The sequence below is a fragment of the Macaca mulatta genome, chromosome 6 (genome assembly GCF_049350105.2).
Source record: "Macaca mulatta isolate MMU2019108-1 chromosome 6, T2T-MMU8v2.0, whole genome shotgun sequence".
NCBI classification, from domain to species: Eukaryota; Metazoa; Chordata; class Mammalia; order Primates; family Cercopithecidae; genus Macaca; species Macaca mulatta.
Genome location: NC_133411.1, coordinates 81,510,589 through 81,537,744, shown reverse-complemented (window position 1 = coordinate 81,537,744; position 27,156 = coordinate 81,510,589). Strand labels below are relative to the sequence as shown.

The 27,156-nt window shown below is 36.8% G+C and overlaps 1 protein-coding gene across 2 annotated transcripts in view; it reads left to right on the top strand.

The window, feature by feature from the left end:
• ANKRD31 (ankyrin repeat domain 31) overlaps positions 1 to 27,156 on the top strand; it is a 159,067-nt gene that overhangs the window by 98,330 nt on the left and 33,581 nt on the right. For both annotated transcript variants that reach the window (XM_078004866.1, XM_001099787.5), the window contains exons 17-18: positions 23,597 to 23,759; positions 25,305 to 25,420. In XM_078004866.1, the coding sequence (XP_077860992.1) occupies positions 23,597 to 23,759; positions 25,305 to 25,420 (279 nt within the window). The remainder of the gene's footprint in view (positions 1 to 23,596; positions 23,760 to 25,304; positions 25,421 to 27,156) is intronic.

The following is a 27,156-nucleotide window of genomic DNA, read 5'->3' as shown; positions in this document are numbered from 1 at the left end:
ATGTTTAGTGATTCCTTCAGGAGCTCTTGTAAGGCAGTCCTGGTGGTGACAAAATCTCTCAGCATTTGCTTGTCAAGGATTTTATTTCTCCTTCATTTATGAATCTTAGTTTGCCTGGATATGAAATTCTGTGTTGAAGATTCTTTTCTTTAAGAATGTTGAATATTGGCCCCCACTCTCTTCTGGCTTGTAGCATTTCTGCTGAGAGATCCACTGTTAGTCTGATGGGCTTCCCTTTGTGAGTAACCCGACCTTTCTCTCTGGCTGCCCTTAACGTTTTTTCCTTCATTTCAACTTTGGTGAATCTGACAATTATGTGTCTTGGAGTTGCTCTTCTCAAGGAGTATCTTTATGGCATTCTCTGTATTTCCTGAATTTGAATGTTGGCCTGCCTTGCTAGGTTGGGGAAGTTCTCCTGGATAATATCCTGCAGAGTGTTTTCCAACTTGGTTTCTTTCTCCCTGTCACTTTCAGGTACACCAATCAGATGTAGATTTGGTCTTTTCACATAGTCCCATATTTCTTGGAAGCTTTGTTTGTTTCTTTTTACTCTTTTTTCTCTAAACTTCTCTTCTTGCTTCATTTCATTCATTTGATCTTCAATCACTGATACCCTTTCTTCCACTTGATCGAATCGACTACTGAAGCTTGTGCATATGTCATGTACTTCTCATGCCATGGTTTTCAGCTCCATCAGGTCATTTAAGGTCTTCTCTATGCTGTTTATTCTAGTTAGCCATTTGTCTAATCTTTTTTCAAGGTTTTTAGCTTCTTTGCTATGGGTTCGAACATCCTGTAGCTCGGAGAATTTTGTTATTACCAATCATCTGAAGCCGTCTTCTCTCTACTCGTCAAAGTCATTCTCTGTCCAGCTTTGTTCCATTGCTGGCGATGAGCTCGGTTTCTTTGGAGGAGAAGAGGCGCTCTGATTTTTAGAATTTTCAGCTTTTCTACTCTGATTTCTCCCCTCTTTGTGGTTTTATCTGCCTTTGGTCTTTATTGATGGTGACGTACAGATGGGGTTTTGATGTGGCTGTCCTTTCTGTTTGTTAGTTTTCCTTCTAACAGTCAGGACCCTCAGCTGCAGGTCTGTTCAAGTTTGCTGGAGGTTCACTCCATACCCTGTTTGCCTGGGTATCACCAGCAGAGGCTGCAGAACAGCAAATATTGCAGAACAGCAAATGTTGCTGCCTGATCCTTCCTCTGGAAACTTCGTCTCAGCGGGTCACCTGGCTATATGAGATGTCAGTCAGCCTCTATTGGGAGGTGCCTCCAAGTTAGGCTACTTGGGGGCAGGGACCCACTTGAGGAGGCAGTCTGTCCATTCTCAGATCTCAGAGTCCATGCTGGGAGAACCACTACTCTCTTCAAGCTGTCAGATAGGGACATTTAAGTCTGCAGAAGTTTCTGCTACCATTTGTTCAGCTATGCCTTGCCCCCAGAGGTGGAGTCTACAGAGGCAGGCAGCCCTCCTTTAGCTGCGGTGTGCTCCACCCAGTTCGAGCTTCCCAGCCGCTTTGTTTACCTTCTCAAGTCTCAGCAATGGCAGGCACCCCTCCCCCAGCCTCGCTGCTGCCTTGCAGTTCGATCTCAGACTGCTGTACTAGCAGTGAGTGAGGCTCCATGGGCATGGGACCCTTCGAGCCAGGTGCTCATATAATCATATGTGATTATATAATCATATAATCTTCTGGTATACCATTTGCTAAGACCATTGAAAAAGTGCAGTATTAGGGTGGGAGTATCCCGAGTTTCCAGGTACTGTCTGTCATGGCTTTCCTTGGCTGGGAAAGGGAATCCCCAACCCCTTGCGCTTCCTGGGTGAGGCAATGCCCAGCCCTGATTTGGCTCATGCTCCGTGGGCTTCACCCACTGTCCAACAAGCCCCAGTAAGATGAACCTGGTGCCTCAGTTGGAAATGCAGAAATCACCCGTCTTCTGCATCGCTCACACTGGGAGCTATAGACTGGAGCTGTTCCTATTTGGCCATCTTGGAACCTCCTCAGTAATAATTATTGGTTTGAAAAAATGCTTAAGGAAACCATCAAGAACAATATAAAAAATTCCTTGGATCCCTCATTTATATCTATTTATCCGTCTCCATATATTTTACAAGCCTGGCAACTTTTTAATTTAATTTTGTGAAAGGATATTCTTGCTGTTTTCATCCTACACCTAGCCATGTGGAGGATGTTATTACTGAATTTATGATTTGCTAAGAGATGTGAATCAATGATTAAGAATATACCAGAGTGAGTGGGCTAATGTCTGATGTGATTTCTTTTGGCTAAAAGAAACTATATTAGTTTGTTCTTGCATTGCTATAGAAAACTACCTGAAGCTGGGTACTTTATGAAGAAAAAAGTTTAGATTGACTCACAGTTCTGCAAGCTATATGGGAAGCATGGCTGAGGAGACCTCAGGAAACTTAAAATCATGATGGAAGGTGAAGGGTAGTAGGCCCTTATTCACATGGCAGAGCAGGAGACAGAGAGGGAAGGGAATGATGCTACACACTTTTATACAACCAGATCTTGTGAGAACTCTATCAAGAGACTGCTCTAGGGGGATGGGGCTAAACCATTAGAAACCACCCTCATGATCCAGTCACCTCCCACCAATCCCCACCTCCAACTCTGGGGATTACAATTCAACATGAAATTTGAGTGGGGAATCAAAGCCAAACCATGTTAGAAGCCCTTTGGCCTTTACAGTATTTAAATTTAAAAAGAACAGACAAATTATCAAGATCATATGGTCACAATATGGAAGAAAGCAAACAGAATTATTAAAGTGATGAACCTGCTGGTTTTTTGTAGAGGGAAAAGGCCACTTAAACCACTTGGCCAGGTGCGGTGGCTCATGCCTGTAATCCCAGCACTTTGGGAGGCTGAGGTGGGTGGATCACGAGGTCAGGAGATTGGGATCATCCTGGCTAACACGGTGAACCCCCATCTCTACTAAAAATACAAAAAAAAAAATTAGCCGGGTGTGGTGGCATGTGCCTGTAGTCTCAGCTACTTGGGAGACTGAGGCAGGAGAATGGCTGAACCTGGGAGGTGGAGCTTGCAGTGAGCCAAGATTGTGCCACTGCACTCCAGCCTGGGCGACAGAGCCAGACTCCATCTCAGAAAAATAAATAAATAAATAAATGAATAAGTAAATAAATAAATAAAGTGAAACCACTTAACGATCAAAATTTCATAGTGGGAAAATCAAGTTTTTCGACATTAGCCTGAAGAATGCCACATAAAAGAAAAAGGAAATTAATTTTCTTATTTGTGTTTGTGTTGGAGGTCACCAGCTTCACCCCTACCTTTGGACACTTGTTAGAAGGACTTACAGAACTTAGTATGTTGTACTCAAGGCTGAGATTTATTACAGCAGTGTAATAAGGATACACATCCAGATCATAAGAGAAAAAGACACAGGTAGAACCTGTGAGGTATCAGTTTGAAGGTTTTCTTATGCTCTCTTCCTCATGAAGAGCCACACATGGGAGACTTGTTAGGACTTGCAGAACTTAGTGTGTTGTACTTATGGCTGAGGTTTATTACAGCAGTGTAGTAAGGATACACATCCAGATCATAAGAGAAAAAGACACAGGTAGAACCTGGAGGTATCAATGTGAAGGTTTTCTTATGCTCTCTTCCTCATGAAGAGCTTAATCTTCCCCCAGCAGTGAAAATGTAGCAATATATATGTTATGGTTCCACCCAGGGAAGCTCATTAGAGATTCAGTGCTCAAGATTTTATTGTAGGTACCCTTTGCCTATCGCATACCAAAATCCCAAACTCCCAGAAGCATAAACCACATTGCTTATGTAGACAGTTTAAGCACAATGAGCCACCCTTATCAGGCAGCGTTTTATATCAGTGTAGTATACTGTTTACAATCCAAGTTCACAGGTGCCAGCTAATGGCCACCCTTGCAAGCAGTCAGTCAGGATGACAGTTTCAGGCCTTCTATGTTAACTCTTTTCTAAACAGTGTTATATTTAGGTTCTAATTGAAATGTATACTAATTTCTAGAATAGCAATATGCTGAATAAAGTTTGTTTTATTGGCCTAATTTTTCTGGCAAAGTTGTATGACAGCACATAGGACATCCTTTATCTCACAGTTGAATTTTGCATCATGATGTCAAGGAAGATTGTGAGTGGAAAAAATGTGAACTCAAACTATGTTTTTTCCTAGTCTCTCAATAACGACAGTCAACACAGAAGACTTCTGTGACCACATGTGTGAGAGTTTTTCCCTACACCCCAAGCAAGCAATCAGTTCTGTAGCAGATGCCAGCTAGGTGTAACAAAAAGAAAAATGAGACTATTAGAAACAAAAATCAACCAGGCAGATTTAAACCCAGCCTTACAGATAATCATTTTAAATGTAAATGACCTAAATGCTCCAATTAAAAAGCAGAGATACACTGGATAAAGAAGCAATACTCAATTAAATGTGGCATACAATAAACTCACTTTAAACATAAAGGCACATAGCCAGGCATGGTGATTCACATCTGTAATCCCAATATTTCGAAAGGCTGAGGTGGGAGGATCATTTGAGCCCAGTAGTTCAAGACCAGCCTGGGCAACATAGTGAGACCCTATCTCTAAAAAGAAAAACAAACAAACAAACCTCTCTCCTCTCTCCTCTTCTCTCTCTCTCTCTCTCTCTCTGTCTTTGTCTCTCTCTCTCTCTCTCTCTCTCTGTGTGTGTGTATGTGCATATGCACAGATAAGTTATAAGTAAATTAAGTTTATGGAAAAACATGTGCTATGCAAACAATAATCAAAAGAAAGAGTGGCTTTGGTAACTGATATGCTTAAGGCTTTGTGTCCCCACCCAAATCTCATCTTGAATTATAATACCCTATAATCCCCATAATCCCCATATGTCAAGGAAGAGACCAGCTGGAGGTAATAGGATCATGGGGGCAGTTTCCTCCATGCTGTTCTCATGATAGTGAGTGGGTTCTCATTAGATCCGATGGTTTTATAAGTGTTTGGTAGTTCCTCCTATGCTCATTCTCCTTCCGCTGCTTTGTGAAGAAGGTGCCTTGCTTCTCCTTTGCTTTCCGCCATAGTTGTAAGTTTCCTGGGGCCTCCCTGGCCATGCTGAACTGTGAGTGAATTAAACCTCTTTCCTTTATAAATAACCAGTTTTGAGCAGTTCTTTATAGCAGTGTGAAAACAGATTAATACAGCAACATAAGACAAAGTAAAATTTAAAGCAAGTAATATTTCCAGGGATAAAGAGACATATTTCATAATTATAAAGCAGACGGTTCACCAGAAAGACATAACAATTCTAAAAGTGTGTGAACAAGAAAACAAATTTCAAATACATGAATAAATAGAATGGAAATGAAAATAAACAAATTCACAATTATAGTTGGAGACTGCAATTCTTTTAATAAATGATTTGTGAAGTGTACACCCAGGATATAGAAGGCTTGAACAATATTATCAGCCGTGTTACCTACTTGACATTTGTTGAAGATGCCAACAGCAATGGCAGAAAATCTATTCTTTTCAAGAGCTTACAGAACATTCACCAATATAGACCACATGTTGGACCATAAAACAAGTTTTAATAAATTTAAGATACATGAAATCATACAAAGTATGTTCTTTCACCAAAATGAAATGCAATGACTAATTAGTCACCAAAAGATTTCTAGGAAATCCCAACATATTTAGAAATTAAACTGTATACATCTGAATAACTCATGGATCACAGAAGAAATCACAAGAGAAATTAGTAAGTATTTTGAACTGAATTAATATATCAAAATTTATGGGATTTAATGAAACTAGTATTTATATGGAAATGTAAAACTTCAGTGCTTATGTTAGAAAAAAATATAAATTCAGTGACTTCAGGTTTGACCTTACAAAGCTTGAAAAACAAAAGAGGAGTAAAATAAGTAGAGACAACATAAATCAATGAAATATAAAACAGACAATAGAGAAAATTAACAAATGCAAAAGTTATTCTTTGAAAAGACAAATAAAATTTATAAACCTTTTGCCAGATTTTAAACAAGACCTAAAGAAGACATAGATTACCAATATCAAGAATTAGGGGACATCACTATAGATCACACAGAAAATAAAAAGTTAAAAAGGTATTATTATTACAACCTTATGCCAATAAATTTAACAACTTAAATAAAATGGGCAAATTCCTTGAAAGCACCTACCAAAGCTTACCCACAAAGAAAAAAATAGCCCTCATAACCCTATATATATGAAAGATAATGAGTTGGTGGTTTAAAAACCTTTTCAAAAAGGATATTCCAGGTGCAGGTAGTTTCACTGATAAATTTTACCAATAACTGAGGAAGAAACAAATGAGCCGTACACAGACTCTTCCAGAAAAGTAAAAAGGATGTACTTCCCAAGTGATTTTATGAGGCTAGCATTATTTTTATACCAAAACCAGCCAAAGGCATTACAAAAACCCAAAACTACAGACCAATATCCTTTAAGGACACAGATGCAAAAATCCTTAAAATATTAACATGTTGAATCCAGTAATATATACATACAAATATTACATGACCAAATGGAGTTAGTCCCAGAATATGATTAGTTTATTTTTCCAAAATCAATGTGGTTTGCCAAATTAACAGATTAAAAATGAAAAACTACTTCATTTCAATACATGCAGAGAAGGCACTTCAAAAAAGTTAGTATTCATTCATGATTAAAAGAAAAAAAGCTCAGTAAACCAAGAATAGACGTATCCTTCCTCAATCTGATAGACAGCACCGTCAAAAAACCTACAGATGACATCAGACTTAATGGTAGAAGATGGAATTTTTTCCCCTAATATCAAGAATATAACAAAGATGTCGCCCTCACTTCTTTTATTATTATTATTTTACTTTTGGGATACCTGCAGAACATGCAGGTTTGTTATATAGGTATACACGTGTCATGGTGGTTTTCTGCACCCATCAACCCATCATCTACATTAGGTATTTCTCCTAATGCTATCCCTCCCCTAGTCCCTCACCCCCTGACAGCCCCCAGTATGTGATGTTCCCTTCCCTGTGTCCATGTGTTTTCATTGTTCAGCTCCCACTTATGAGTGAGAACATGTAGTGCTCTCACCACTTCTAATCAATATTATGCTGAAGTTTCTAGCCAGTGCAGTAATGGAAGAAAAATAAATAAAAGACACACATGTATTTGGAAAGTGAAAAGTAAAGCTGTCTTTGTTTCATGTAATATGACAATGAAAAACTGCTTCTATTTCATATGACATGATAAAATAATTTACTAGAATTAATAAATGAATCTAACAAGGACTCAACTGTATTTCTCCTTACCAGCAATGAACAATTGGAAGTTGAAAATTTTAAAATACCATTTATCATTATATCAAAAATATTAAATAATTGGGGATAAATGTTACTAAATATGTCCAAGACCTTTACACCTTTACACTGAATACTTCAAAACATTGTTGAGAGTAATTAAAGACGACCTAAATAAATGAAGTGATATATTGTGTGGCTTAGAAGACTCAGTATTTTTCACATGTCATTTCTACCCAAGTTGATCTATAGATTCAGTACAAATACAGTAGTCTTAACAGGAATTTTTGTAGAAATTGTTAGGCTAATTCTAAAATTGATAGGGAAATCAAAATAGCTTAAAATAGCTGAGACAAATTTGAAAAAATAATATTGGAGGATTTATATTACCTATAGTGTGAAGATATGTATTCCATAGCTATAGTAATCAAGACAGTATGTTACTAGCATAAGTTAGATTAGGATTTCTCAACCTTGACATAAATGACATTTGGGGCTGGATATTTCTTTCTTAAAGAGTGCTGTCCTGTACTTATAGGATGTCTCACAGCTTCTCTGACCTCTACTCACTAGATGCCAGAAGCACCCATATTCTCTAGTTGCGACAACCAAAAAATGTCTCTAGACATTCCTGAATTTATCCTAGGGGACAAAAATCATCCGCAGTTCAGGAGCACTGAGTTTTACTTGTAGAACAATTGAACAAAATAAAAGAATTGAGAAATAGACCCTCATATATGTCCTCCGTTGATTTTTTTTTTTTTTTTTTTTGAGACGGAGTCTCACTTTGCTGCCCAGGCTGGAGTGCAGTGGCGCAATCTCTGCTTCCTGCAAGCTCTGCCTCCTGGGTTCAGGTGATTCTCCTGCCTCAGGCTCCTGAGTAGCTGGGACCACAGGCACACACCACCACACCCAGCTAATTTTTTTGTATTTTTAGTAGAGATGGGGTTTCACCATATTGGCCAGGCTGGTCTTGAACTCCTGACCTCAGTTAATCTGCCTACCTCGACCTCCCAATCAGTTGATTTTTAACAATGTTGCAAAGGCAATTCAATACAGAAAGTATACTCTTTCAACAAATGGAATTGAAATCCTTGGATTTCCATTTTTTAAAATGAACCCTTAATTTTCATCATATATAAAATTAAAACTTTGTATATATAAAATTAAAATGGATCATAGCCCCCAAGCCCAGTTCTCCATCTGCCACACCCCTCAGGGCCTGAGCACACCATACAGGGGTGGGGGAATCACCATGCCCCATCCACCCTTGTTGGCACCAGAGCACTCCTCCTGGGGGCCGAAGGACAGGCTGATCCAACATACCACTACCACTGTAGCTAGCATTCACTCAGAGATAGCACCTGTGGGTCTGGGGACTGGCCCACCCCTCCCATCATAGCCACCAACAGCAGCATAGATGGCTTGGGAGCCAGAGGATTGTCCTGCCACTGCTGCTGCCATCACCCATGCCATGCTCACTGCCCAGGGGCCTGAAGATTCTCCCACCTGCAAAACCCACCACTGTTACTGCCAGCACCCAAGCAAGCTGCTTAGAGGCCCAAGAATTGGTCCACCTGGATTCACTAACACTGATGCCAGCATATACCTTCCTGGGGCCCAAGGACAGGCATGCTCAGTCCACTGTTGTCACCCATGGGACTAGAGGACTGGCCCACCTGGTGTCCCTGTCTTCAGAAAAACTTCTCCACAGCTCCCACTAACAGTTGCTCCCTAAACCACTGAGGAAATTACAGACACCACTGACACTATTTACAAGTAAAGAAATCCTATAGAAACCACACTACCATCACATATCTAGAGTCAAAGCCAAAATGCCTTGCTCGGGCAACACAATAGGAACACATCTTTAGGAAAAAGTCCTCTTCTATGACAGCAAATTCAAAAAATTGAAGAAGTAGCTGTTAGAACAGGTGCACAGGTGTTAATGTAAGGACGCAAGAAATGTGAAAAAGCAAGGAAGTATGGCACCTCCAAAGGGACACAATAATTCTCCAGCAACAAATTCCAGTGAAAAAGAAATTCATAAAGTCCCAGCAAAAGAGTTCAAAATAATAATAAGCTCCGTGAGATTCAAGAGAATTTTTTAAAAAAATACAAAGAAATAAGAAAAACTCAGGATATGAATGAAAAATTTAACAGATAGATATGGTTTAAAAAAAAAAAAAAAGAACCAAATAGAAATTCTGGAACTGAAGGATTCATATAATGAAACACAAAATGCATTCAAAAGTTTCAACAATAGACTATATCAAGCAGAAGAAAGAATTTCAGAACTTGAAGATAGGTATTTTGAAATGACTTTGTTAGATAAAAATAAATAAATAAGAATTTTAAATAGTGAACAAAGGCTACATGATATATGGGGCACCATGAAGTGACCAAACATTTGAATTTTCAGCATTCTAGAAGGAGAAAAGAAAATGAAAGGGACAGAAAATCTATTTAATGAAATAATAGCTGAAAAGTTCCCCAGTCTGGCAAGAGATTTAGACATCCAGACACAGGAAGCAAAGCAATCCCCAGATAGAGACAATTCAAAAGGGTCTTCTCTAATATAGTCAAACTGTCAAAAGTCAGAGAGAGAAAATTCTAAAAGTAGCAAGAAAAATACATATAGTCACTTAAGAGAACCTTCATCAGACTAACAGTGGATTTCTCAGCAGAAACCTTACAGGCCAGGAGAGAACAAGATGATATATTCCAAGTGATAAAAGAAAAAAAAATACTGTCAACCAAGGACACTATGTTCAGCCAAGTTGTCCTTCATGAATGAGGAAGAAATAAAGTCTCCCAGACAAGCAAAAGCTTGGGAAACTCATCACATCTAGACTGGCCCTACACTTGGAAGCAAAGGATAATATCTACTATCATGAAAACATATGAAAGTATAAACAAAACCCACTGGTAGAGCAAACACAAATAAGGAAGAAAATGGACTTTAATGTTACCACTACAGAAAACCGCCAAACCTCAATGATAAATGTAAGAAAAGGAAGGAAGGAAGGAAGGAAGGAAGGAAGGAAGGAAGGAAGGAAGAAAGGAAGGAAGGAAGGAAGAGAAAGAAATCGAAAAAAGATATACGAAACCATAAATCAATTAATAAAATAAGAATAAGCCCTCACATATAAATAATAACCTTGTATGTAAAAGGATTAAATTTTCCACTTACAAAATATAGACTGGTTGAATGGATTTCTTAAAAAAAGGAAAAATTTACCCAATGATACACTGCTTACAAGAAACTCATTTCACCTATAAAGACACATAGACAGAAAGTAAAGGAAGGCAAAAAATATTCAATGCAAATGAAAATGAAAAGCAGGCAGGAGTAGCTATACTTATATCAGATAAAACAGACATTAAGTCTAAAACAGCAAAAATACACAAAGAAGGTCATTATGTAATGATAAAGGGATCAATTCAGCAAGAGGATGTAATAATTCTAAACACATATGTGCCCAACACTGGGGCATGCCGATATATAAAGCAAAAATTATTAGATCTAAAAGATATAATTCAATACGATAATAGTTGGGGACTTCAAGACTCTACTCTCAGCATAGGATAGATTATCTAGACAGAAAACTAATAGAGAAGCATTGGATTTAAGCTGAATTTTAGACCAAATGAACATTTACGGAACATTTCATCCAATAGCTAGAGAAATACACATTGTTCTTGTGAACACATGGGACATGCTCCAGGATAGACCATATGTTGGGACACAGAAAAAAATCACAACAAATTTTTAAAAAGTGAAATCATATCAAATATTTTCTCAAACCACAATGGAATAAAACTAGAAATCAATAACAAGAGGAACTTGGAGATGGTACACATACATAGAAATTAAACAGCATGCTCCTGAATGACTATTAGGTCAAAGAAGAAACTAAGAAGGAAATAAAAAATTTCTTGAAAGAAATGAAAATTGAAATACAACATACCAAAACTTAAGAATAGCTAAAGCAGTGCTAAAAAGGAAGTTTATAACACATTCTATCCATGTAACCAGATATCACATAGTTCCCATAAAGATGTACAAATATTGCATATCCATTATAAATAATGGATCACAGACCTAAATGTAAGAGTTACAATTTCCTAGAAGAAAACATAAGAGAAAACAGTGATTTTGAGGTAGGCAAGGATTTCTTAAGTAGGACATAAAGGACATGAATTCTAAGTGATAAATATTGATAAATTAGACTTCATAAAAATTAAAAACTTGTTCTTCAAAAACACTGTTAAGAAAATAAAAAGGCAGTGACTTCTGGTTCCAAAATTGTGACATGGAAGCAAGCTGACTTTATTCCTTAGCACAGAAAGCCAAAAACAAATATACAGTGCCAAGATTTTCACCAGTAATACCCCGTAACTCAAATATGAAGATGAAACAGTTCCCAGGGCCACAGAGATATGAAAAAACTCCAAGCAGGCAGAAGGCAGTAAGATAATTGGACTTGTATGTCTGCCATACCCCTCTCTTCAATTTGCCAATCAGTAAGCACACAGAAAACTTCCCCCCAGATCACAGCTTCTATGCTGAATAAAGTGAAACTGAGTTGGACAACCAGTTTCTCCACCATTTTGGGTTTTCTGGCAGGAGACCTGTCCCTCCTTCAACCCACAGGAAGCATTGGGAGTGCATGAAGGGAAAAATATTCTTGAGAACAGCCAGAGGCAAAGTTAGGGTGGGGCAGAGGTGGGACTACCATTGCCAACCCTGGAAATTCCACTCTATAACTTGGCCAAAGGAGATGCCAAATCAGAGTGACCGTTCAGCAGCACCACCTTCTGCCTTCTGTAGAAGATTTATTCCACAGTTTTCTTGGGTACAACCCCCTAGCCAGCCTTTCTACACTACTGGATGTCTCCTTCGGGACCTTACCCATTTGAGACAGGTGACACTCTGATTGTGTTCTTCAACTGAGTCAAACCTGGACATAAAGTGCTGGTGCTGAAAAGAAAGCAGAGAACTAGATGGAATAAATGAAAGAAAATTAACAGGTAAATTACAAAGAATCTCTAATCAAACATATGCAATAAATACCAAAGTAAATCAGATAGAGAAAACTGGAATAAATAATCCTTCAAAGCAAAGATAGACATACATCTACAAGAAGCAGCAGCAAACAGGCAAACATGATCTCTTCAAACAGACAAAGCAAGGAACCAGTGACTGACCCTAATGAGACAACAATATGTGAACTCTCTGACCAAGAATTTAAAATAGCAGTTTAAAAGAAACTCAGTGATCTCCGAGATAACACAGAAAAGCAATTCATGAATTTAATATAGAAATATGACAGAGATTGAAACAATTTTTTACACCAAACAGAAATCTTGGAACTGAGAAATACATTTGCTGACCTGAAAATTTTGTTAGAGACTCTTGGCAGCAGAATGGATCAAGCAAAGGAAAGAAGCAGTGAGCTCAAAGACTGGCTACTTGAAAATACACAGAGAAAAAAGAATGAAAAGGAATGAAGATCATCTACAAAATATAGAAAATTACCTTACAGAATGGGGGAAAATATTTGCAAGCTATTCACCTGACTGCAAATAAAATAATCAACAAATGGGAGCGACAATTGACAGAATGGGAGAGTATATTTGCAAGCTATCTGAGGAGAGATTAATACCAGAATATATAAGCTCAACCAACTCAGCCAAAGAAAAAAGAAAAGCAAATTATCTGATTTTAAAATGGATAAAAGATCTGAGTAGATGTTTTTCAAAAGAAGACATACAAATGGCTAACAGGTATATGAAAAGATGCTCAGCATTACTGATTATCAGAGGAATGCAAATCGAAACCACAAAGGATGTCATCTTACCCCAATTAAAGTGGATTTTGTCAAAAAGGGAATAACAGATGCTGGTGATGATGTGGAGAAAGGTGAATTCTCATACACTGTCAGTGGGAATGTAAATTAATATAGCCACTATGGAAAACTAGAGGTTCCTTGAAAAACTAAAAATAGAACTACCATATGATCCAGCAATTCCACTACTGGGTATATATCCAAAAGAAAGAAAACCAATACATTGAAGCAATATCTATACTCCCATGTTTACTGCAGCACTCTTCACAATAGCCAAAATATGGAATCAACCTAAGTGCCCACCAGTGGATAAATGGTTAAGGAAAATATGGTATATTTAATATTAGCCAATATATGGAATAGCCAAAATATGGAATCAACCTAAGTGCCCACCAGTGGATAAATGGTTAAGGAAAATATGGTATATATACACAACAGAATACTATTTAGCTATAAAAATGAAGGAAATTCTGTCATTTGCAGAAACATGGATGGAATTGGAGGTTATTGTGTTAAGGGAAATAGGCCAAGCACAGAAAAACAAATACTGCAGGTTCTCACTTCTGTTTGGGAGCTAAACAAGTGGAACTCATGAAGATAGATTGGTGGTTACCAGAGTCTGGAAAGTATGGGTTGGGGTGGGGATGAAGAGAGGTTGATTAACGGGTATGGACATACAGTTTGATAGAAGAAATAAGACCTAGTGTTTGAAAGATCAGTAGGGTGACTATAGTTTACAATAACCTGTTGTATATTTCAAAATAGCTACAAGAAATTAAAATGTTTCTAGCATAAAGAAAAGACAATTTTTAAGGTGATACATAGACCAATTACACTGATTTGACCTTTACAAATTATATAAATGTATTAAACTATCACATGTACCCTAAAAATATGTACATCTATTATGTATCAATAAAAAATAAAATTAATAAAGAAAAACTATCACATTTACCCTGAAAATATGTACATCTCTTATGTATCAATAAAAAATAAAATTAATAAAGAAAAGAAAAAGATGAACTCTGATTGAGAGAACATATATCTCCCAAAACATACATCTGCTAAAGGCCTTGTATCCAGAATGTATTCAGAACTGTTAGAACTCAAACAACCCAATAAAAAGTGGGCAAAAGATTAGGACATTTCACCCAAGAAGATACATGAATGGCAAATAAGCACTTAAAAAAGATTCTCAGCAGGCTGATTATGGTGGCTCACTCCTGTAATCCCAGCACTTTGGGAGGCCAAGGTGAGTGGATCGCCTGAGGTCAGGAGTTCAAGACCAGCCTGCCCAACATGGTGAAACCCCATCTCTACCAAAAATACACAAATTAGCCAGGCATGGTAGGGCACACCTGTAATCCCATCTACTCAGGATGATGAGGAAGGAGAATCACTTGAACCCAGAAGGTGGAGGTTGCAGTGAGCCGAGATGGCACCACTGTACTCCAGCCTGGGTGACAGAGTGGATTCTGTCTAAAAAAAAAAAAAGAGAGAGAGATGCTCAGCATCATTAGTCATACCCTCTGGAATGGCTAAAATTTAAAAGACTGAAAATACCAAGTATTGGAGAGATTGCTGGTAGAAATGCAAAATGGAACATTTGGAAAAACAATTTGGCAATTTTTGTTACATGAAATATATTACATATTTACAAAGTATTGGACCACCCCTTGGTGTTTATTTATCTAAGATAAATGAAAGCTTTTTGTCCACACAAAGACTTGTACTAGAATGTGGATAGCAGCTTTATTCATAATAGCCTCTAACTGGAAGGGACCCTAAATGTCTATCAACTGATAAATGAATAATTAAGTTGTTAAAAGGAACAAACTTTTTTTTTGAGATGGAGTCTTGTTCTGTCACCCATATTGGGGTGCAGTGTCACATTCTCTGGTCACTGCAACCTCTGCCTCCCAGGTTCAGACAATTCTCCTGCTTCAGCCTCCCAAGTAGCTGGGATTACAGGCCTGTGCCACCAGGCCCAGCTAATTTTTGTATTTTTAGTAGAGACGGGGTTTCAGCATGTTGGCCAGGCTGGTCTCGAACGCCTGACCTCAGGTGATCCACCCGCCTTGGCCTCCCAAAGTGCTGGGATTACAGGTGAGAAACACTGTTGATATACACAACAATATGGGTGAATCTCAAAATCATCATGCTAAGTCAAAGAGACCAGACACAAAAACTACATTCTGAGCTCATTCATGTGAAATTCTACAAAAAGCAAAATGTAAAGCAATAGAGGCAGATCATTGGTTCCCAGAGACCAAAGAGTCTTGGTAAGTCATTGACTGCAGAGGGTCAGAAAGGATTTTTTGTGATGGTAGAATGTCTCTAAGTCATTGTTGTAGTAGTGATCACTTCAGTAAGGCTTTTTTTTTTTTTTTTTTTTTTTTTAAACAAATTAAAGGCCTATTTCTTGGTCACATAATCTTTGCCAAGCTCTTTGGCCCTCAGGCCCACTCCATCATGTTATCTGGAGCTCCCTCCCAACTTTAGCTTTAGCTTTTCCTGTTTAGTGCCTTTTTACCCTGTTGCTGTTTAGACTTTTCCTGTGGATGACTGTTACTGAAAAACACTATTCAGGATCTCATTCTCTCTGAGCTGAGTTCTCTGTGTTCTCCATACTAATACATTAAGTGCATCTTTTTTAGTATATTAAAGTCAAGGCCTAGAGAAGGTCTCATCTTAACACACTGGGAAAATAGTCATTTTTAATATAGCATATGTTTTTAAGAGTCTAGAAGTTTACTTTTCTGAAATTCACTTTCAGTCTCCTCCATACCATGTTTGAAATAAATTTCTGCAGATTAAGGCCTACATCTCCAGTTTGCTAAATTAATCTCAGGATGGTCTCAGGAATCTGTGTTTTGAAAGAATCCAACAAGTGATCTTACTGATCAATCAGGCTTAGAAACTACTGGATTAAGGTAGTTTCTGACTCTATCTTTTAAAAACAGATGAATAAAATCTTAATAAAAATCTTAATAAATAGATAAAGTATTTTATCTTTTCATACCTTTACTCAGACTCACTAAGGTGTACAGATGCAGATTTTATCAGACGTCTTTGCAGAATACTTTTTCACATGCCATTATCTGCTGTCTCTCACTACTACAGTTGATCTTTTCACTCTCTAAAGGAAAGCAGGGTATTATCTAGCTAGTTTTATTAGGAGACTACTATGTGCCAGACATTTTACAAGGGCTCACTATTTAATTCTCATAGATGATAAAAATGAAGTTAGAGACGATGATAAGTAACTTGGCCAAGGATGTAGCTAATAAGTACCAGGGGTGAGGTTTGTGCTTGGCTTTAAAACAAGGGTATTTTTCTTTTTAAATATATTTGTATAAATTTAAAGAGTACAAGTGCAGTTTTGTTAAATGGATATATTGAGTAGGGATATATTCTGGGCTTTTAGTGTAACCATCACTCAAATAGTATACCTTGCACTCATTAATTAATTTCTCATCCCTGAACCCCCTCCCACTCCCTACCCTTCTGAGTCTCCAGTGACTATAATTCCACACTCTGTCCATGTGTACACATTATTTGGCTCTTACTTATAAGTGAGAACATCCAGTATTTGACTTGTCCCTGAGTTGTTTTCACTTAACAACATGGATGGCCTCCAGTTCCATCCATGTTGCTGCAAAAGACATGATCCCATTCTTTGTTATGGCTGAATAGTATTCCATTGTGTGTGTGTGTGTGTGTGTGTGTGTGTGTGTGTGTGTGTATTTACCACATTTTATTTATCCAGTCATCCATTGATGGACACTAAGGTTGATTCCATATCTTTGCTATTGTGAATAGTGTTACAGTAAATATTTGAGTACAAGTATCTTTTTAATATGATGACTACTTTTCCTGTGGGTATATACCCAGTAGTGAGATTGCTGGATTGAATGGCAGTTCTATTTTTAGTTCTTTGGGAAATCTCCATACTGTTTTCCATAGAGGTTGTACTAATTTGCATTCCAACCAACAGTGTATAAGCATTTCCTTTTCTCCGCATACTCATCAACATCTGTTATTTTTTGTCTTTTTAATAATAGGCATTCTATTGGCATAAGATGGTATCTTATTGTGGCTCTAACATTTCTCTGATGATTAATGATGTTGAGCATTTTTTCATATGCTTGTTGGTCATTCATGGGTCTTCTTTTAAGAAATGTCTATTCGCGTCTTTTGCCAGTTTTTTAATAGGGCTATTTGTTGTTTTGTTATGGTTGTTGAGTTGTTTGAGTTCCTTGTAAATTCTGGAAATTAGTTCTTGTAGGATTCATAGTTTGCAAATATTTTCCCCCAATCTGCAGGTTGTCTGTTCACTTTTTAAATTATTTCCTTTTCCATGCAGGTGCTTTTTAGTTTAATATAGTTCCATATGTCTGTTTTTGATTTCGTTGCTTATGGTTTCAAGGTCTTATGAATTCTTTGCCTAGACAAATGTCAAGAAGAGTTTTCCCTAAGTTTTCTTATAGAATTTTTATAGTTTCAGATCACAAATTTAAGTCTTTTATTTGTCTGTATTTGATTTTTTAATATGATTTGAGACTTTCTTCCACATATGACAATCCAATTTTTCCAACACCATTTATTGAAAAAGATATCTTTTTCCCAGTGTATGTTCTTGTCACCATTGTCAAAGATCAGTTAGCTATAGATATGTGGCTTTATTTCCGGGTTCTCTATTCTTTTACATTGATCTATGTGTCTGTTTTTATGCCAGTACCATGCTGTTTTGATTATTATAACCTTGCAGTATAATTTGAGGTCAGGTAATATGCTCTCTCTAGCTTTGTTCTATTTGCTTAGGATTGTTTCTGCTATTTAGGCTGTTTTTCGGTTCCATATGAATTTTAGGATGGTTTTTTTCTCATTCTGTGAAAAGTGATGTTGGCATTTTGGTAGGAATTGCATTGAATCTGTAGATTGTTTTGGCAGTATTCTCATTTTAATTATATTAATTCTTCTGATTCATGAACATGAAATGTTTTTCCATTAGCTTGTGTCACCTGAAATTTCATTCGTCAGTGTTGTAGTTTTCCTTCTTTCACCTCCTTGGTTAACTATATTCCTAGGTATTTTATTTTATTTTTTGTAGCTATTGTAAATGGGATTGCCTTCTTGATATGGTTTTCAGCTTGATTATTATTGGTGTATAGAAATGACACTCATTTTTGAATATTGATTTTGTATTCTGAAACCTTAGCGAATTCAATTATCAAACCTAAGAATTTTTTGGAGGAGTCTTTAGGGTTTTCTAGGTTTAAGAGCATATTGTCAGTGAACAGAAATACATTATTTCTGACTTCTTCTTTTCCAACTTGGATGCCTTTTCTTTCTTCCTTTTGCCTGATTGCTCTGGCTAGGACTTCCAGTACTAAGTTGAATAGGAGTGGTGAAAGTGGGCATTCTTGTCTTATTCTAGTTCTTAGGGGAATTGTTTTCAACTTTTCCCAACTCAGTATGATATTGGCCATAGGTTTGTTGCATATGGCCTTTATTATTTTGAGGTATGTTTTTTCTACTTTGCCTAGTTTGTTGAGAGCTTTTATCATGAGGGGATGTTCCATTTTATCAAATGCTTTTTCCACGTCTATTGATTAGGCCGGGCGCGGTGGCTCACGCCTGTAATCCCAGCACTTTGGGAGGCCGAGGCGGGCGGATCACAAGGTCAGGAGATTGAGACCACGGTGAAACCCCGTCTCTACTAAAAATACAAAAAATTAGCCGGGCGCGGTTGTGGGCGCCTGTAGTCCCAGCTACTCGGGAGGCTGAGGCAGGAGAATGGCGTGAACCCGGGAGGCGGAGCTTGCAGTGAGCCGAGATCGCGCCACTGCACTCCAGCCTGGGCGACAGAGCGAGACTCCATCTCAAAAAAAAAAAAAAAAAAAAAAAAAAAAAGAAATGATTATGTAATTTTTGTCTTTAACTGTGTTTATGTAATGAAACACATTTATTGGTTTGTATATGTTGAGCCATCCTTGCATCCCTGGAATACAACCCACTTGGTCATGGTGTGTTATCTTTTTGATGTGCTGGTGGATTCAGTTTGCTAGTATTTTGTTGAGGATTTTTGCATCTATCTTCATCAGGGATATTGGTCTGCAGTTTTTTTTGTTTGTTTGTGTTCTCGTCAGACTTTGGTGTCAGGGTGATACTGGCTTCGTGTAATGAGCTAGGGAGGATTCTCTCCTGCTCAGTTTTTTTGGAACAGTTTCAGTAAAATTGGTACCAGTTATTCTTTGTATGTGAGTTTGATAGAATTTGACTGTGAGTTCATCTTGACCTAGGCTCTTTTTTTTTGTTGGGAGGATTTTTGTTATTGGTCTGTTGAGGATATCTAGTTATTCACGGTTCAGTCTTATGAGGTTTTATGTTTCCAGGAATTTATCCATTTTCTCTAGGTTTTTTAGTTTGTGAGTGTATGGTAGAGTCTGATGATCTTTTGTATCTCTGTGGTGTCAGTTACAATGTCTTCTTCGTTTCTTGTTATGTTTATTTAGATATTCTTTCTTCTTGGTTAGTCTAGATAGCAATTTATCAACTTGTTTATCTTTTCAAAGAACTGACTTTTCAATTCAGTGATCCTTTGTTTTTGTTTTGTTTGGTTTGGTTTGTCTCCATATCATTTAGTTCTACTCTGATCTTTGTTATATTTTTTCTTCTGCTAGCTTTGGGTTTGTTTTTTTCTTGTTTTTCTAGTTTCTTGAGGTATGACGTTAGGGTGTTAATTTGTAATCTTTCTATTCTTTTGATGTAGGCATTTGATGCTATAAAACTCCCTCTTAGCACTGCTTTGGCTGTATCCCAGAGGTTTTGGTAATTCTGTCTCCATTTTCCTTTGTTTCAAAAAAATTTTTTGAATTCTTTCTTAATTTTGTCATTGACCCAAAGATTATCTAGGAGTGTGTTGTTTAATTTCATGTATTTGTACAGCTTTGAGAATTCCTCTTGATATTGATTTCTAGTTTTATTCCATTGTGTTCTGAGAAAATACTTGATGTGATTTCAATTTTTTTCAAATTTATTGAGGCTAGTTTTGTGGCCTAACATATGGTCTATTTGGGAGAATGTTTCACGTGCTGATGAGAAGAATGTATATTCTGTGATGTTGGATAGAATGTTCTGTAAGTGTCTATTAGGTCCATTTGGTCTAAAGTTCAATTTAACTCCTGTGTTTCTTTCTTGATTTTCTGTCTCAGTGATCTGTCTAGTGCTGTGACTGGGGTGTTCAAGTGCCCCAGTATTATTGTATTGCTATCTGTATCTTTCTTTAGGTTTGCTTTAGTAACATTTGTTTTATGAATCTGGGTGCTCCAGTTTGAGTACCTATGTATTTAATATTATTATATCCTTTTGTTAAATTGATATCACCCTTTATCATTAGATAATGATCTTTGTCTCTTTTTATACTGTTTTTGATTTGAAGTTGGTTTAATTTGTTATAAGTATAGCTACTCCTGCTTTTGGTTTTCATTTGCATAGAATATCATGTTCCACCCCTTTATCTTTGTTTGTTTGTTTGTTTGTTTGTTTGTTTTTGACAGAGTCTTACTCTGTCACCAGGCTGGAGTATAATGACACAATCTTGGCTCACTGCAACCTCTGCTTCCCGGATTCAAGTGATTCTCCTGCCTCAGCCTCCTGAGTAGCTGGGATTACAGGTGTGTGCCACCACACTTGGCTAATTTTTGTACTTTTAGTAGAGAGGGGGTTTCACCATGTTCATCAGGCTGGTCTCAAACTCCTGACCTCATGATCCACCTGTCTCGGCCTCCCAAAGTGCTGGGATTACAGGCATCAGCCACTGTGCCCTTTATCTTTCATCTATGTGTTTTTACCAGTAAAGTGAGTTTCTTGTAGACAGCATATAGTTGGTTCATTTTAAAAATCTGTTCTGCCTGTCTTTATCTTTTAAGTGGAGCATTTAATTCACTTACATTCAAGGTTAATATTGATACATGAGGTTTTCTTCCTGTCATGTTGTTATCACTAGTTGTTTTATGAATTCTTCGTTTCTTCATTTTTTTTTCTTCTGTGTCTTTGTGATTTGGTTCAGTTTTTTCTTTATGCTATGCTACCTCTAGGCTAGTAGAAAAACTAAGAGATTATCCTTAATAATTTCTACTGGCCCATTTGCTCCTAAATTTATCTGCCTCTTTATCCTTGGACATAAGCAGAAAGATTAAAAAAATACTTTTTCCACTGGCATATAGTATGTCTCCATTTTAACAAAATCCTGACCATCTTTTCCTAACTAGAAGGTTTTTCAGGGGTGAGATACTTGCTTGCCTTTTGCAAGTGGGATCATTGTTTTTCACTAATTGACTTATACTATAATTCATTTTTTTGAGACAAGGTCTTGCTCTGTCACCCAGGCTAGGGTATCACTGCTCACTGAAGCCTCGACCTCCCAGGGTCAAGTGATCCTCCAGCCCCAACCTCTCAAGTAGCTGAGACTAGAAGTGTGTCCCACCACACCCAGCTAATTTTAAAATTTTTTATAGAGAAAAAGCCTCACTATGTTACATAGGCTGGTCTCGAACTCCTGGGCTCAAGCAATTTCCTGCCTCAGCCTCCCAAAGTGCTGGGATTATAGGCATAAACCACTGTCCCTGGCTGACTTATACCTTAATCCAGTTAATAACCATTCTTTACTTTGGTCAATTATAAATTTATTTTTAATACACAATTTAAGAGTTACTCAGAGCAACCTTATTTATATTAGAAATTTTTTTCTCCCGAAAATATCACATCCTCTTTGACCTTAGTTTCCTTTTATCTAAAATGATGGGGTTTCTAAGTTTCCCTCTATCTTTAATATTCTGTGAAGTTTGTCATTTAGTATACAAGTGGCCAACAAACATGAAAAAAAAATGTTCAGTACCACTAATCATCAGAGAAGTGCAAACCAAAGCCAGAGTGAGATATCATCTCACACCAGTCAGAATGGTTATTATTTAAAAGTCAGAAAATAACAGATGCTGGTAAGGTTGTGAAGAAAAGAAAACACTTATACACTGTTGGTAGGAATGTAAATTAGTTCAACTACTGTGGAAACAGTTTGGAGATTTCTCAGAGAACTTGGAACTACCATTCAACCTAGCAATTCCATTACTGGGTATGTACCCAAAGGAAAACAAATTGTTCTACCAAAAGACACATACACTTGTGTGTTAATTGCAGCACTATTCACAATAGCAAAGACATTAAATCACCCAAGGTGACCATCATTGGTGAACTGGATAAATAAGATGTGGTACACATATACCATGGAATACTATGCAGCCATAAACAAAAACAAAATCATGTCCTTTGCAGCAACATGGATGCAGCTGGAGGCCATTATTCTGAGTGAATTAATGCAGGAACAGAAAAATCAAATACCACATTTTCTCACTTATAAGTGGGAGGTAAATATTGGGTACACATGATCATAAAGATGAGAACAGTAGATACTGAGACTACTAGAGAGCGGAGAGAGGGAGGAGGGCAAGAGCTGAAAAACTCTCTGTTGAGTACTGTGCTTACTACCTGGGTGATGGGGTGATTCACACCCCAAACCTCAGCATCATGCAATATACCCATGTAGTAAATCTGCACATATATCATTTGAATCTAAAATAAAAGTTGAAATTATTTCTTTAAAGTTTGTTATTTAGGACACATATTTCTGTATGGAGAATATTGAAATGGGTATTAGGTTTCTAGGCTAGTTCATAAAACCTCCTGAACAAGTAGTGTACATAAAATATTGTCCAAATAGAATGTTATTCAAGTATGTCTAATCACAAATTATAATGTTGTTTGTAATACAGCCGTGAAGCAACTCTTACCCCACTTTTATACCCTATCTTCCAGCAGCTTGGAGAAGGACAAGAAGCTGTGTTAGAGAAATAGATTAAATCCTTCCGGGTGTCAGAAATTCCATATTAAGATGCAAGTGGCTTAATCTGCACAACATCTAGATCTGTGCTGCCCAATATGGTAGCTACTAGCTACTTTTGCTATTTAAATTTAAATTAATTAAATAAAAAATTGATTTCTTCAGTCACATTAGCCACATTTCAAATGCTCAAAAGCCACATGTGATTAGTAGTTACCTTATTGGACAGAGCAGATATAGAACATTGTATTATTACAGAAAATTCTACTGGGCAGTTACTGATCTAGAACTGAACCTCCCTATGCCTACTTCTTATTGGTTCTCTTGTGAGGACTAATCAGTCCAAATTGGATTAGTCTGCAATTGCCACATCAATTTTAATAAAAAAATTTCTTGACCTGAGTTTGAAAACTTTCTTTTGATAGCTTTTAATGCTTGGCAGTGGTGTTCGTGATGAAAACAGAAATTATTCATCTTTGGTGTCTATAGAGATAACTTTGAAAAAATACTTTGTAGGCAGCTGAGATTCTACTACAAAATGGAGCAAACCCTAATCAAAAAGATCAAAAACAGAAGAGTGCTTTGGATGAAGCAGATGATGAAAAAATGAAAGAATTACTAAAATCTTATGGTGCTATTGAGACTGATAATAGAGATGAGAGAGATGCTATAGTCAATGGTATGTATATCAATATTGCTGCTATTTTATACAGAGATATATCTCTGTTTAGGAAAATCTTCTGATTTGTTGTGTAAATTGTTTCATAACTAGGATAGATGTGTCCTATGTTTATTAAACTCTTCAAAAGCCATTATTTATTTTTAGAAATTAGCATTTAAAAATATGGTGTAATTTATAGATCATATGATCCTATTGGATTGGAGTTACATGTTGAAATGAAACCTATAGCATTCATCAAGCAAACATTAATCTCCCTAACATTAGATTTGAGATAGAGATGTAATTGAAGCCAGGCAGATCAGCTTAGTTGTAGTAGGGCTGGAAAAGGGGTGACATTATACTGAAGTTTTTGCAACTAAGATTCCATTACTTCAAAATTTGTAATGATTCATATATCAGTTGTATTCATGCCAACTTTTAAAGAATCTAGTATTCTAGCATATTAATTTGTTAAAGGAAATATACTTGTATATGTGTAATATATTTTGCAATGAAAAGAATATTTCAAGGGAATGTATGTACAATCAGGCAAAATTTTATGAACCATTTTAGCAATACTTTATACTTTATTAAGTATTGAGGAGAGGGAATTGTTCTTCCTTTTCCCTCATGCTCAAACCTTGACTCATAGAAGAAGATACTCAGGAATATATCTATATTCTCACCATGAGGGAGAATGCTGGAGAGAGCAATTGTGTAACACACTTCTCCCCTGGCCTACCAACATCCTTACCAACTGTTGATTTTCATGGAAGAATTACTAATATAATTGGTCAGAGCTAAGGATATTCATTGTGTTATATTTCACCAGTGGGCTAGATCATGGATAGGTCAAGGTCAAGAGTGAAACAAATTTCCTCTTTTCATTGCCTGTTACCATATAGTAAGTCCATAGGGTCAGGGCCTTTCTCAGAGGCCCAGCCATTTCACACTCCCTCTTCACAGCTATACCTGAAAGTTCCCATGATTTAGATTAGCTCAGTTTATCAGGGAAGTCTTGCATTTGGAGTTGTTGATAGATCTATTGTAAAGTGATAGATCTATTCCCACATATCTACTGTTTTTTGTTTCCTTGATCAGGTACCCCAGAAGGATGAAGAATATAGAGGACACTCATAATATAGAGAAAGGGAATCCAGAATGGGAGTAGGGTCCAAGAGAATTTACAGAGGCATTAATCAAGTCATGTGGACGTTGGAATCAGATAAGATCTGGTTTCAGTTCTGTGTGACATTGGGCAACTTCTTGAACCCCGCTAAGCCTCACTTTCCTCTTCTGCAAAATGGATATAATAAACTACCTACTTCACAGGTTCATATGAAGATTAAATGAGATGATTTATGGATAGTTTTTGGCACCCAGCATGTGACAAGTGCTCAGTAAATGTTAGCCATAAGTAGCCAATTGATGATGATGAGTACTGATTAAGATATAATAGTTGTAGACTTGACTTAGCCGTCTCATCTGCATCACATTAAAACTGAAAAATAACACTATATTTTTGCATATTCTTATTATATTTTCTAATTTTACTTTTTAAAGAAAAAATTCCTGCTGTCCAGTCTAAAAGACATAAACAGTGTTTTTGTGATGATGGCAAAACTATTGATTCACCTTTCCTTTCACACCAAGAAAGATCAAGTGAAAGCCTTTCTGTGGTGAGTGAAGTTAAAATTACTTCGTTCTTCATCTTAGAAAATGCCATTCTTTGAGCCAGCCAGTTAGTTATTGGCTAACGGCAATACTCTCCATTTTAATAACACAAAGATTGAAATTTTTTTATTATAAAAGATAAGATAATGAACAGAATGGGCCTGGAAGTTATGCTGTGTGGTTAACTCTTAATTATTTGCTTTGAATACAGAACTGTGGAGTAGCTGCTATCCTTTATACCTAGTTTGAGTTCTTTGGCTACTTCTTGTCCATAGACACTGCCACTGTCATAAATGTGTCTTTACTCACTTCCATAAGTGTCTAGGAGATGCAGGATATAGAAAAGATTCTGGAATCCGACAGAGAAGAGGATTAAGCAGCCTGGTTTAGCTAACCTTGATCCCATATGGTTTATAGTAATACAATTTGCTGCAAAACCCACCATGTAAAGGTAGCTTTTGAAAAAAAGAACATAGCAGTTGCTTAATAAGATATATATACTGATTGAAATTCTTAGTTCGACCAAAACACAAAGCTTAACTAGACACAAAATCTCAACCAAGGTAGCATCCTCAGTGAAACCTTATTTCGGGTAAGTCTTGGCCCATAGTGTCCAAGACTGAATACATTTACGATACAAGCAAAGCAGAAAGGAAAGTTGGCACCAAAAGATGTTTCTTTGTCCTAATCTGTGGATAGAGCTTAGCCTGGGCACAAATTCTCATCTTCTGTTTGCTTTTATAACCATAAATCGTTCACTGTATAAAGCGGTAAACCTTAGTGGTATTTTTATTTTTGCTTGTTTTTTATATTTGTATTTTATAATTTCACTTGGATACATTTAATAAATGACAGCAGTAAGATTGCTTTACCAAATAATTAGATTATTTTATTACGTACTTTTTGAATATCTTTTGTGGGCACCAAAGTAAAATTTCAGGGCAACATATTTCAGAAGGCTTTGAGGATCTACATGTTTTAGAAATGAATGTGTATGGAGAGTATATTAAAGGATAGGTAATATGAGTCAATCAATCAATCATCATTAATGGAGCAATAGCTATGAACCCACAATGTTGAAACCATATACAAATATAAAAGGCATGCTTCTGCCCACAAGATCTCATTGTCCTGATGAGGAAATATAATGTATAAGACATTATTATGTTAGTGTTAAATTATGTAGCACTGAATTTCTTAATTCTGAGAAAAAGGAAATCAGCATGGATTGGATAAGTCAGAAGTTTCCTGTATGAATGGGTTTTATATGATTATAATATTCACTATTTAGGGAGTTCTTACTTCGTGCTGACATTGTCCTTAGCATTTTAATGTGTTATACAATTCAGTCACAGAGAGGATGAGTAACTTGCTGGAGTCACCTAGATAGGAAGAGGTGAAGCCAGGATTTACACCTGAAAGTCTGGTTCCAGAGCCCGCTCCACAATTCTCTCTCTCATAGGGAAAGAGAAGAATCAGGGCAGAGTGAATTGAAAGCATTCAAGGCAGGAAGATTGGTACTGACAAGGGCATGTAGAAGTAGTATTAAGTCCCCTTTGTGAATTTTTGAGAGCATAGTGTTTTGTACTTCTAAGATTAGGTATAAGATTTTAATAGTGTGCAGTGAAAGTCATAAGGCCTTAAAGTGAACTTGTTGTATATATGTACTTTCAATGTTATGTGATTTATTTTTCTCCTACACCTATAGTTTCAACAGAAGTCAGTGATAAATTGATTTCTT